The following is a 13,899-nucleotide window of genomic DNA, read 5'->3' on the forward strand; positions in this document are numbered from 1 at the left end:
AGGTCCCTTCCAGTCCTAGAATCTATGAATCTATGAATCTATGAATCTATGGTGTGCTGCCCATTGCTGTAGTCTGGGAGTTGACCTTGTTCGTGAAGACAGGGGCAAAAAAAGCATTGAGTACATGAGCTTTTTCCACATCCTCTGTCATTAGGTTGCCTCCCTCATTGAGTAAGGGGCCCACACTTTCCTTGACTTTCTTCTTGTTGCTAACATACCTGAAGAAACCCTTCCTGTTACTCTTAACATCTCTTGCTAGCTGCAACTCCAAGTGTGATTTAGCCTTCCTGATTTCACTCCTGCATGCCTGAGCAATATTTTTATACTCCTCTCTGGTCATTTGTCCAATCTTCCACTTCTTGTAAGCTTCTTTTTTGTGCTTAAGATCAGCAAGGATTTCACTGTTAAGCCAAGCTGGTCACCTGCCATATTTACTATTCTTTCTACACATCGGGATGGTTTGTTCCTGCAAGCTCAATAAGGATTCTTTAAAATACAGCCAGCTCTCCTGGACTCCTTTCCCCCTCATGTTATTCTCCCAGGTGATCCTGCCCATCAGTTTCCTGAGGGAGTCAAAGTCTGCTTTTTGAGTCCAGGGTCCGTATTCTGTTGCTCTCCTTTCTTCCTTGTGTCAGGATCCTGAACTCGACCATCTCATGGTCACTGCCTCCCAGGTTCCCATCGACTTTTGCTTCCCCTACTAATTCTTCCCGGTTTGTGAGCAGCAGGTCAAGAAGAGCTCTGCCCCTAGTTGGTTCCTCCAGCACTTGCACCAGGAAATTGTCCCCTACACTTTCCAAAAACTTCCTGGATTGTCTGTGCACCACTGTATTGCTCTCTCAGCGGATGTCAGGGTGATTGACGTCTCCCATGAGAACCAGGGCCTGTGATCTAGTAACTTCTGTTAATTCTGCACCCCCCTTCCCTTGCTATGTGTAGGGAAAAACTTCCATAGAAAGAGAGATTGAAAAGATCGGGACTCTTCACCTTAGAGCGGAGATGAATGAGAGGAGATGTGACACAGACATACATAATCATGAATGAGATGGAGAAAGTAGATGGGGGCTGCTATTCACCCATTCTCATAATACAAGAACAAGGGGACAGTCAGGGAAGTTAGAAGCAGCAAAATTGAAATCCATATAAATATTCAGTCTTTCTTTTGAATCCTGCTAAGATCTTGGTTTCAATGATCGCCTCTGGCAGTGAGTTCCACAGGCTAATTGTACACCATGTGAAAAAGGAAGGTCACCTATCACACACACCACTCCCTAGTCTCGCACACACACCCCTGCAGTCCCTGGCACACTCAGACACCTTCAGGGGTCTGATGTGCCTTTTCGTCTCTTGCAGATGATCCCTGTTTGGACAGCTCTGAAGTGGATGACAGTGATGAAGAGTCAACAGTGAGTGCGGCATAATGCCCAAGAGCACCTATGGCATCACAACATCCAGGGCAGATGCTGGGAGACTGAGAGCAACCTCCAGTATGATCTGTCTCAGCTGGAACATACCAGACACTGTCTGTACATGCGGTGTAGGGCGCTCAGCATTTAGACTGATTTTTCAAAGGAGATTTGATGCCCCTGGCCAGATTGGCAGAGGTATTTAAGCACCTAACGATGCAGAGAGGCACCTAATGGGATTTACCAAAGCACTTAAGGGTTTGTCTTCCCTGCAGAGTTAACCTGGGCTCTTCCCTTGGTGTTGCCCCAACCCCCATCCTGTCCACACGCAAAACCCCCTTACTGAGTTTAGCGGTGCTTTACACCCAGGCTAGCTTGCCCAGCTTGGGGGTGGGGGTAGAGCCCAGGTGTTGCTTTCACTGAGGTGGGTAACCCATTTGCTTTGCAGTGAGGATGCCGCTAAACCACTCCAGTGCTGATAGTCCTCCACTGCCTTCCCACAATCCCCTTGTGCCCAGAAGGATAAAGCAGGTCTCCCCCAATTCTCTAGGAAGAATCCTAGAGCAGCTTAGCTCACTGCTGTGTTAAGAACCATCGGTCCCACAGCCCTAGGGACACACACGGGGGAGCACAGCACCCATGAGGACACAGTAACCCAGGCAGGGCTTTGCTGCTCACATCCGGGCTAGGCTAACCCAGGAGCTCAGCCCCGGGTGCCGATCATCCGAATGAACTCTGCAGCGAAGACAGAATCTTAGTAAGTTTGCAGTGCCTCAGCCCATTCTGGGGGAACTAGAGGTCATGAATTTCCAGAGCTGTTGCTCTGGCATCTTTAGGAGCTTTTGACAACAAGTCACCATTTCCTTCCCCAGGACTCTAGTCGGCCAGACGACATCAACAGCGTCAATTGTGAGAGCAGCGAGGGAGACCTCCTGGCCTTTCCTGCCGGCAGCCCGAAGGAACTCATAGAATCATAGAATCATAGAATATCAGGGTTGGAAGGGACCTCAAGAGGTCATCTAGTCCAACCCCCTGCTCAAAGCAGGACCAATTCCCAACTAAATCATCCCAGCCAGGGCTTTGTCAAGCCGGGCCTTAAAAACCTCCAAGGAAGGAGACTCCACCACCTCCCTAGGTAACGCATTCCAGTGCTTCACCACCCTCCTAGTGAAATAGTGTTTCCTAATATCCAACCTAGACCTCCCCCACTGCAACTTGAGACCATTGCTCCTTGTTCTGTCATCTGCCACCACTGAGAACAGCCGAGCTCCATCCTCTTTGGAACCCCCCTTCAGGTAGTTGTAGGCTGCTATCAAATCCCCCCTCATTCTTCTCTTCTGGAGACTAAACAATCCCAGTTCCCTCAGCCTCTCCTCATAAGTCATGTGCTCCAGACCCCTAATCATTTTTGTTGCCCTCCGCTGGACTCTTTCCAGTTTTTCCACATCCTTCTTGTAGTGTGGGGCCCAAAACTGGACACAGTATTCCAGATGAGGCCTCACCAATGCCGAATAAAGGGGAACGATCACGTTCCTCGATCTGCTGGCAATGCCCCTACTTATACAGCCCAAAATGCCGTTAGCCTTCTTGGCAACAAGAGCACACTGTTGACTCATATCCAGCTTCTCGTCCACTGTGACCCCTAGGTCCTTTTCTGCAGAACTGCTACCTAGCCATTCGGTCCCTAGTCTGTAGCAGTGCATGGGATTCTTCCGTCCTGAGTGCAGGACTCTGCACTTATCCTTGTTGAACCTCATCAGGTTTTTTTTAGCCCAATCCTCTAATTTGTCTAGGTCCCTCTGTATCCGATCCCTACCCTCTAGCGTATCTACCACGCCTCCTAGTTTAGTGTCATCTGCAAACTTGCTGAGAGTGCAGTCCACACCATCCTCCAGATCATTAATAAAGATATTAAACAAAACCGGCCCCAGGACCGACCCTTGGGGCACTCCGCTTGAAACCGGCTGCCAACTAGACATGGAGCCATTGATCACTACCCTTTGAGCCCGAAGATCTAGCCAGCTTTCTATCCACCTTACAGTCCATTCATCCAGCCCATACTTCTTTAACTTGGCGGCAAGAATACTGTGGGAGACTGTATCAAAAGCTTTGCTAAAGTCAAGGAATAACACATCCACTGCTTTCCCCTCATCCACAGAGCCAGTTATCTCATCATAGAAGGCAATTAGGTTAGTCAGGCACGACTTCCCCTTGGTGAATCCATGCTTACTGTTCCTGATCACTTTCCTCTCCTCTAAGTGCTTCAGAATTGATTCCTTGAGAACCTGCTCCATGATTTTTCCAGGGACTGAGGTGAGGCTGACTGGCCTGTAGTTCCCCGGATCCTCCTTCTTCCCTTTTTTAAAGATGGGCACTACATTAGCCTTTTTCCAGTCATCTGGGACCTCTCCCGATCGCCATGAGTTTTCAAAAATAATGGCTAATGGCTCTGCAATCTCATCTGCCAACTCCTTTAGCACCCTCGGATGCAGCGCATCCGGCCCCATGGACTTGTGCACGTCCAGTTTTTCTAAATAATCCCGAACCACTTCTTTCTCCACATAGGGCTGGTCACCTTCTCCCCATATTGTGCTGCCCAGGCACAAGCATCACTGCTCTTCTTCGACCTCAAGTTCTTGAGTAAGATCCTGAGAATTTCTGTTTCAAAGGCAAATGTGAATCTTGCCTGCAAATCATTGGGGCAAGATCACTGCACTTAGCAACAGCCCTATCGGGGGATAGGGGGGCAGGCCAGATGTCATGGGGCTTCCTGGTCATGCTGGGGAAAGTATAATCTGCCATGTCCCTATTAGGGTGCAATATGCTCTCCAGCATGGCGAGGCAGCTCTGCCATTGGGAGGAGCACCAAGTCCATGAGGACATGAATATTTTTATGTAAGGATGGTCAGGTGCAAGTGGCCAGTGCACCTTCCACATGATCATGCAGGGCTCTAGGTTAATGGCCACAGGACTTCCTGGAGCAGCCATTCCCTTTCAGAAGTGACAGATTCGAGGGAGGAAGCACCTGCTTTTCAAGCACCTCAGATGCCCCATCATAGCAGCGTCAGAGAGACACCTTTCCCCTTTCCCAGGAACACGATGCTACAGAGATAGCAGTTGATACTCTAAATGGGAAGAGTTAGTTGAAGCATCCCTGATGCAGCAAGCTATACTTAGATGTCAGACATTGGTGACCTGCTTGGAGAAGGCTATGAGGAGAATTGGAATGGGCCAGATCCCCAGTTGCTGTTAATAGTTGTAGCTCCATTGACGTCCATAGTTACACCAGGTGAGGAGCTCACTCAGTGTTCTAGTTTCCTCGACTAATTCTGTTTTTCACTCCCAGCAGTGAATAAGGTCCTTCAGCTGGCTGTGGTGGACGAAGAAAAGAGCTTTACCATCTTGATTCAGCCGCTGAAATCTTTGCCTGGCTTGATCTCAAAAGGCGGCATCTGTGAGATTGGTGTGAAGACCTTATTCCGCTACCTCTGCTCTGTCCACAAACCCATCTTAGCAGGGCATGACCTCTGGTCACCAGCCCTTCCTGTCCTGTTTCAATCCCTGGATCTCCTTAGCAAGAAAGAGGAGTTTAGTGCAGCTGTCTTTGGTTTCCTAGACATCTTGCCCTTGATTAAAGAGAAGATCCCCAAGGCTGGGAGTTACAAACTGAAGAACCTGGCCAACACTTACATTTGGCGGCAGCTCAGTGATGATAGCCCCCTGGGTAATGCAAAGGCCCTAAGGGATCTGTGCACAGTTCTGGAGGTTGATCCAGTGGAGGACCCGAGGCCTGTGCTCACCTGCTCTAATCTGGAATGTTATGCTTCCCTTCAGCCATTGCTGAATGAGAAACTTCTCACTAAGCCTTCGGTGCAGATGCTGTCCATGCACAACATGAGCCTTTCCAAGCTCCACACCTTATACGTGAGGGACCCTGAGAAAGGGCTGCAGAAGTTCTGCAGATTCTTCAATTCTTGGCTGCAGAGCTCTGAGAAGAAAATCCGAAAGCTAAGTAAGATCAAAGCCCATTTCCAAAGCCCACAGCCATCAGCAGCAGCAGCAAATGAACTGCCACAAGCAATAAAGAGTGAGCCAGACTATTGAAGTACATCCACAGCTCAGACAAATATATCTGTGTATGGCACCTCAGGTATGAGGCTGAGCAGCAACATTCAGCTCTCAGGTCCAGACTCCACCAGAATTCAAGAAGTTTAGATTCACCATTTTCAGTTTGGCACATTATCTAGAGCAGGGCCTGTTAAAAGCTCACAATAGATCTGAACTACGAATTTCAGAGATGCTTGGATCAGGTGTTCTGGTGTGGCGGTGGGGGGGCTCTCTCTCTCATATACAAAACTTTGTTAAGATGAAGTGCTTAGGGCACTAGCCTAGGGAGACATGGGTTCAAGACCCTGCTCCACCACAGACCTCCTGTGTGACCTGGGGCAACTCATGTAGCCACTCTCTGCCTTAATTTCTCATCTGCACAATAGGGAAAATAGCCCTGCCCTGCCTCGCTGGAGTGTTAGGAGGCAGTGGTTATATCCTATGGGACCAAATAAGTACCCAAGATAGACCGCAGTCAGGGTTGCAGGGCCATATCAGTGGCTTGAGGACATACTGCCTGTCAGGAATGTTAGAGTTAAAGTCCCTCAAGCATTAAACCCCCCAAAGGTGCAGAATTAAGGGTGCTACTCTGAGCAGGACTCCTGGTAGTAATAACACTGCAATCTGACCATACATGGTTTCCACCAGTGCTGCCATCAATGGAGCTGCACCAATAGTTATGGGACCTAATTTTCTTAGTGCAGACAAGGCCTGTTACCTGATGTATCCATTTCCTCCCTTCTGTTTGGTGTACAGACCAGATCCTCAAAAGTGTGTAGGCACATAACTCCCATTGAGAGTCAGGCACCTAAATACCTTTGAGGATCTGGACCCACATGACCAGAGGGAGGACTCTGTCTATCCAGCCAGTACTTCCTTGTATTTATTATCACCATCAGCCTGGAGAGTAAGCAACTTTTATACAATTATATGCACAAGAATTGCCTATGTGATTGATTCAGAGGGCTGGACTTGATGACTTTTCACAGTCCCTTCCAGCCTTACATGTCTATGATCGTGTCAGCAGCACGCAGGGCAAGGGGAATTTTAATTATAATAAAATGAAATGTCTTTGCTCCCCTCTAGAAGTGTGGCCTAGATCCTCAAAGATATGGCACCTAACTCACGTTGATTTCATGCAAGTTAGGAGCTTAAATACCCTGGAGGATCTGGACCACTGTCCTCTTTGTGTTTTCCTACTGACCCTGCACATTTCCTGCTACTTTTCAATGTAGATTGCAAATTCCTTGGGGCAGAGAATCCATTGTCATTGATGTTTGTAAAGGGCTATGCACCTGTATGTAATCATGTAAGTAAGAAATAAAATTCATAATTTGATATGAATCCGAAGTTGTTCTCTCTTGACCCATGCTGACCACACTTCCTTAATATCCTCTTGCGAAGGACCCTACCTTGGGTTTTGGGGTAAATCATGCACATCTACCCTCTGCTTGCCACATGCACACAAAACCATCAGGATACTGGTGCACGTGGACAGGGGCTATGAGAGCAGGACATACAGTGAAAAACTGTATATCAAATTCGCTCATAAAAGTGGAGGAAAACCAAGCTGATTTGAAAGCTGATCTCACCTTTCTGTCTCCACCTTGCCCTTAATGAATGAATACAATGAACAGGCACTATCCCGTATGTTGCTGGAAATACCTTCAAACAGGCGACAAGCCAAATCCCAGATTTGGATGTAGGAGAAAGTTGGCTCCAGATGCAGATCTAAATGGAGCCCTTGGGCCCATTCCTAGTGACACAAGTAGTTATTTGGCAGCACCACCATGGCAACCCCAGCTCGTGATGTTTTGAATCTGCAAACAACCTGAGATTTTTTGCAAAAGGTACAGTGAGTCTCCCACACCAAGACAGACTGTCTAGGAAGCAACTGGACCTTCTGTTTGTTCATGGTGTGGAGGAGAACTCTTGACTTTCAGCTGCGCACAGTAACATTACACCCTCCTTAATCATCCTAGTGACAGTTACCCTCCTCCACACAACACCCACAACAAAGTGATTACCAATGGCTGAGTATCACCAACCAAGCTGCTTCAAACCAGCTTTGCCAGAATCACCCTGGGCTGTCACTCTAAGTAATGTTCAGGGCAAAGGCTGAAACCAAATGCAAAACAACTGTAATGGGTTCCCCAAATGAAGTCTCATCCAGTCCTCACAGGCAAGGATAGTGGCTAAGTCTGCACAGCAGCTGGGCGGGCACTTCCCAGCAAGGATAGACAGACACATGCTGATGCTTGAGTTAGCATGCTAAAAATAGCAACTTGCCACCAGATAGAATCCTGCCCGCCCCCCCTGCCTACATACGCAGGCATCTAGCCTGAGCCATGGCCACACTGCAATTCAGTGGCTGTATAGCAGAGCGTGGCATGTTTAGGGAAAGGGCAGGGCTTAAAACCAAGAAAAATAGGGGACTGCTCAAAGAAGTGAAAACCCCAGAGTGGAGGGGGAATTCAGTGCATGAATGCAGTCATGAGATCAGCAGGCAGGTAAAGGCAGCTCTGCTTACAGGTAGTCATAGAAATGTGAGGCTGGAAGGGACCTGAGAGGGCATCTAGTCCAGCCTCCTGTGCTGAGGCAGGACCAAATAAACCTAGAGTGTCTCTGACAGGGGTTTATCCAACCTGTACTTAAAAGCCTCCAATGATGGGGATTCCACAACCACCCTTGGGAGCCTGTTCCAGAGTTTAACTAACCGTTATATGTAGAAAGGTTTTCTTAATATCTAATCTAAATTTCCCTTGCTGCACATTAAGCCCATTACTTCTTGATTAAGCCAATTACTTCTAAACCACCTGTCATCATCTCTATCTGTTACTCATGCCCAAACAGAGGATTGGGTGGGCAGGAAAGTATAATAGATTTGTGACTTAGGTCATGATCCACCAAACTCTTGAGGGTAGAGGAACTGTGCATGGGAATAAAGTTAAGCACATGCATAATTGTTTACAGGAATGGGGGAGGAGTGAAGAATGAGCTTCTATGTCAGCGTTTCTCAAATGCAGCCACCGGCATGCGGCCACCAGGGACTTTTCTTGTGGCCACAGCCTCCTGGGTGTGACGGGGGGAGGGGGGGGAGAGGGAGGAAGTACTGGCCCCTCCCTCTCCCTGGTGCTCCTGGATGCACCATCTTGGTGTTGGTTGCTGGGGCCCCCCGCGGGGGGGGGGCCCGCCCCCCCCCCCCCCCCTGAAGACACCTGGGGCACAACGTTTGAGGAGCAGGCAGCCAGTCAATTCCCCCCTTCCCAGGGGCAGTGGGACTCAGGCTTCAGGCTCCAACTGTGCAGCAGCAGGCTCCAAGCTCGGACCATGGGGCTTCGGGCCTCCCCTGGCCCCCCATCCAGGGCTTAATTTGTCCCCAGGCTTGCCCAGGCTGAGTAAATCCGCGGTGAAAAGTAATACTTGTATGTTTGTTAATACCACTTTTCACAACAGACTTACTAGCTAGCAATGATAAATTACAATGATTTGGTCATGTATATGTGCATATTTATTTTTCCTAAGCTAATTAAGTATTTTAGGAAAAATTGTCAGTGCGGCCACCAGCAAGAGTTGGTGGCCATACTCTGAGGCCACCAAAAAGTTTGTCCTGAGAACCCCTATGTAATGTCCCTGAAATCCAGCATGAGTGTAGTTTAATGTAGTTTAATGCCATAATAATCCATGTATAAGGAGCTGTTTTGTTGGCTGTGTGCAGTTTAGCTGGGCTCTGTGTAGGTGGCCATGGATTACCAGAGCACTCAGATATAACACCTGGAAATCCATATTTACCGAGTCCTGCAGCTAGCCCCCAATCACAGCCCCTTGGTGCAAAGGATTACCCTTGTGTACCATTGTTTCTTTATCAGCCCATCAGAACCCAGCATTCTGGCACATCTGTCTTCTGCTAAGGAGGTGCTGCCGCTTGTAGTTCAGGGGGGCTTTCCTAGGGGGAGAAATCCCAACAAAACCAATTCCAGTTCAGGTGATCTCTCTTAAAAATACCTCATACATCTCTATCTCTAGTTCCTTCTCATTAACTGTGCCAGAAGATAGGAGGATGATCCCATAAATGTCCAGATAGGTGTCTAGATCGCTATCTAAATGAATCTTTGGGCCTCTAGATCTCTCTCTAGATTACTCTCCAGCCAGACAGCTGTAGACAATACTAGGGACTCTCACTCTAAAAACATTTTATTGAATTTTAGTTGGCAGCCAGTATCAAGCGGAGTGTCCCAAAGGTCAGTCCTAGGACCTGTAATAACAGACAGAACAAAGTAAGTTACCAAGCAAAATAAAACAAAACACACCAGTCTAAGCCTAATACATTAAGAAACTGATTACAGGTAATATCGCACCCTCAAAGATGTTCCAATAAGCTTCTTTCACAGACTAGACTCCTTCCTAGTTAGGGCCCAATCCTTTCCCCGGTACAGTCCTTGTTAGTTCCAGCAGACATCTCAGGTGCTAAGCAGGGGTTTTCTCATGACTGGCAGCCCCGTTTGTCCTGCTCCACCCCCTTTTATAGCTTTGGCACAAGGCGGGAATCTTTTGTCTGTGCTTGTCCCCACCCCTGCCTCATCAATGGAAAAGTACAAGGATTAAGATGGATTCCAGTATCATGTGACATGGTCACATGTCACTGTAAGATCCCTAGTCTCCATTCTTCCTGGGTTGGCCCGCATATATACAGGAAGTTTTTCAGGTAAATAAACCATTTACAACCAATTGTCCTAGTCAATGGGAGCCACCAAGATTTTAAACCACCATTAATGGCCCACACTTTACATAATTACAATAGGACCTCAGAGTTATAAATCATATTTCTAGCTTCAGATACAAGAATGATACATGAATACAAATAGGAAAAATATATTCAGTAGGTTATATCCTTTGTTATGATACCTTACAAGAGACTTTTTGCATAAAGCATATTCCAGTTACATCATATTCACACTCATAAGCATATTTCCATAAAACATATGGAGTGCAATATCATAATCTCCATATATAATGCTCCTATTCAAATGACTTCTGGGATAAAGGGGAAACTCAGAGTAACTCAGTCTGTAGAAAAATACAAATGATAGAGTATCAGTGGAATATGAAGTGAAGTGTTATTAATTCATGATATGATTCTGTTTCCTTTTTGGAAGAGGTTGGGATTCCTTCTTGGGGTGCTTTTATCCCTATGAAATCTCATGGAAACTCATTATACTGCTAGAAATATCTGTCTAAATATTCTGAACTCTTCATCTCCCCGGCAGGTGTGCCGATGGGTGAAATCCTGCATCCACTGATGGCACAACTCTCATTGACTTTGGTGGGGCCAGGATTTTACCCTAGGGGACGTCTACACTACCCACCGCATCGGCGGGTAGTGATCGATCTATTGGGGATCGATGTATCGTGTCTCATCTAGACGTGATACATCGATCCCCGAACACGCTTCCCGTCGACTCCGGAACTCCACCAGGGCGAGAGGCGGAAGCGGAGTCGACGGGGGAGTGGCGGCTGTCGATCCTGCGCTGCGAGGACGCAAAATAAGTCAATCTAAGTCGATCTAAGATACGTCAACTTCAGCTACACTATTCTCATAGCTGAAGTTGCATATCTTAGATCGATTCCCCCCCCCCCGATACCAGGCCTTAGTGGCGGTATGAGGCCTAAGACTCATTGTGTTAGTTAGTGTGTTTAATTTACCTACATGTCCACTCAGTGTAAGTTACCTAGTGGCTGGAACACTGCACTGGGACTCATGAGGCTTGGATTCAATGCCATGCTTTGATGTTGGCTTGCTGGGTGACCTTGGGCAAGTCATGTCTTTCTGTGCCTCAGTTTCCCCATCTGTACAATGGGGATAATGACACTGAGCTCTGTAAAGTGCTTTGAGATCTATGGATGACAACTTCTAGACATGAGCTACATTTGAACCAATATGACTCATCACTTACTTCATTTAGCTGGCTGTAGGCCAAAGGTGTGGGAGCAAAATCACGTGAGCTCAGGACAAAGTCTGTGGTTTGGGTTGAGCTAATAAGAAAGCTGCACTGCTTTGTCTCTTGTGGTGAGTGCTCTGGCGTTATGGAGGACAGGGAAATATGTTACATGGGGGTGCAAAATGGGAAAGGGAAGGAAGGGCCGGGACCTCAGATGGTGTAAAATTGGGGCAGCCACATTTAATTCGATGGGCTTGATCCTCTGCTGATATAAATCAGCACAGCTCAGCTGACATCAGTGGGCCCGTGGTGTAAATCAGCCTATCTCCACCGATGTTAATGGGCTAGCTCTTCTGCTGGTGCCAATCGCTATAGATCATGTGACACCCGTGGGATCAGATCTTCATCTGGTGTCAATCAGTGTAGCTCTGCGATGCCTGTTACAGCAGCTAAAGATTGGGCCAGAGGCTGGGAGGGTTCAGGCTGGGCTCTGGCTTTGGCAAGTTGTGTGTAGGGGTGTCACACCACACTCCTTGCCCAGGAGTGACCATAGATCTCTGCTTTTCTTTTTTCTAGCCCCCTTGGAATGTGTGGACGAAATCCCTGCATGCCCTGACCTCCCCTCTTCCCCCCCCCAACACGCTGGGTGAGGAACAGCAAAATTCTAGTCACAGAAGCTCTTCAAATATGTGAAAATGACATGTTCTGTGGGGACAATTCAGGCTCTAGGATATGGGGAGTCAGGCTGGGTTTTCAAAGAGCCTTCCCAAAAGGAGTTTGGGTTTCCTTGAACTCACTGATAATCATCATTACCTCTGGTGCAGGGATAATCCAGACGTAGGGCTTGTTCCTCTTCTGTCTCAGCCACGGTCACACATCCTCTCCACAGCTCTGCAGGTGCATTCACTATTTGACAAGCTGCCCTTTGGATTGAGGGGGAGAAGAAGGTCCCTTTTCCTGGACAGGATTAGAGGCTCACTCTGTGCTGGAGGGATTAAATGTTTGCTGTAGAATCTGATCCAAATTTCTGCTGAATTGAAATGTTTTTTGTGCCAAATGCATCTTCAGTGTAATGTCTTTGAAATCACAGGGTAGGTCAGACTCAGCCTCCTGCATGGCAACATCTCTGTCCCCAGGATTTATCTTGAGGTCTTTTCCAATTCTTACTGAGCCTCAGATATGCTCCTTTGAACCCTATATTTCCCAGCCAGGGGGGTTCGCTATTATGATAGAAGGTGCTCTCCTGTGCTGAAGCCTGAGCATGCTCACTCTAAACTCTGTCCTCCAAGAACAAGGGAAATAAACTCTACCTTTTTTGTCACTTTCCACACTGGAGGATGTGCAGTCTCCGGCCCTCATGTTGCTGGCTGTTCTCTTCCTCTCCTGTGCAGCGTATGCGCTGGACCTTGGGAATGATAACATTGACAGATTTGGGGAAAAGCTGAGGAAAGGCATTAGAGACTGTGCTGTGGGCTCCTCAGCACCTGCTTCTCCCTGCTGGCTGGTCCTTGGCTCAAGGAAGGGGAAGATGTCGCCCACTGGGCCTCCATCTTGAGGAGAAGCTTTAAAACTGGGAGATAGGGGTCTGTTCATGGGAACCAGAGAGAAACCCAGTACGGCCTCCACTCCAGCATGGCTGGGCCCTGTCACCCTGGCCATCCACTGACACTCCCACCATGGTGCTACTTATGAATCAGCCCTGCCACTAATCTACCATCCTAGAATGGTGCCTGGGCTACAGAATCTCCAGCAGCAACTAGCAGCCCCAGAACACTGGGCACTTGAGGGCAGTGTCTCCTGTGAGGTCTGCTCACGGGGCAAGTTGTGCCCATTGATAGTATGGCCACGGAGGCCACTGTGAACTCACCTGCATTTTGGTTTGGGCTTAGTGACTCAGCAGCTCCCAAACCTTCTCTGAGCTGCAGAGCCTGGGGAAATGCACCAAGTCGCTGTGGCTTGTGTTAAGGTCTGTTTTATTCCCCTTTCATTTGCTGCACTCATTGTTTAATGTCTAACTCAGGGGCAGGCAACCTATGGCACGCATGCTGAAGGCGGCACACAAGCTGATTTTCAGTGCCACTCACAATGCCAGCGTCTTGGCCACCAGTCCAGGGGGCTCTGCATTTTAATTTAATTTTAAATGAAGCTTCTTAAACCTTTTAAAAACCTTATTTACTTTACATACAACAATAGTTTAGTTATATATTATACACTTATAGAAAGACTTCTCTTAGGGGAGAGTCTAATGATAGAGAATCTCCAGGTTATAGTCAGGAGCAGAGGATGGAGGAGGATAAAGTAGGGGCCAGATCAGATGATAAACATTCACATAAAAAAGAATCTGATACATCAGAAAAGGGCAGACAAATAAATAGTGACAAGTTTTTAAAGTGCTTGTACACAAATGCTAGAAGTCTAAATAATAAGATGGGTGAACTAGAGTGCCT

General features: G+C 47.6%; 1 protein-coding gene across 1 annotated transcript in view; it reads left to right on the forward strand.

The window, feature by feature from the left end:
* Positions 1–5,721, forward strand: part of LOC112117222 (protein PML-like) — a 23,203-nt gene extending 17,482 nt beyond the window's left edge. The window contains exons 3-6 of the mRNA XM_029910733.1: positions 1,339–1,406; positions 2,279–2,372; positions 4,002–4,046; positions 4,753–5,721. Coding sequence (XP_029766593.1) covers positions 1,339–1,406; positions 2,279–2,372; positions 4,002–4,046; positions 4,753–5,510 — 965 coding nt within the window. The 3' untranslated portion in view covers positions 5,511–5,721. The remainder of the gene's footprint in view (positions 1–1,338; positions 1,407–2,278; positions 2,373–4,001; positions 4,047–4,752) is intronic.
* Positions 5,722–13,899: the final 8,178 nt, after the last annotated feature.

Source organism: Terrapene carolina, unplaced genomic scaffold, assembly GCF_002925995.2.
Source record: "Terrapene carolina triunguis isolate 2854851 unplaced genomic scaffold, T_m_triunguis-2.0 Scaffold67, whole genome shotgun sequence".
Lineage (NCBI taxonomy): Eukaryota > Metazoa > Chordata > Testudines > Emydidae > Terrapene > Terrapene triunguis.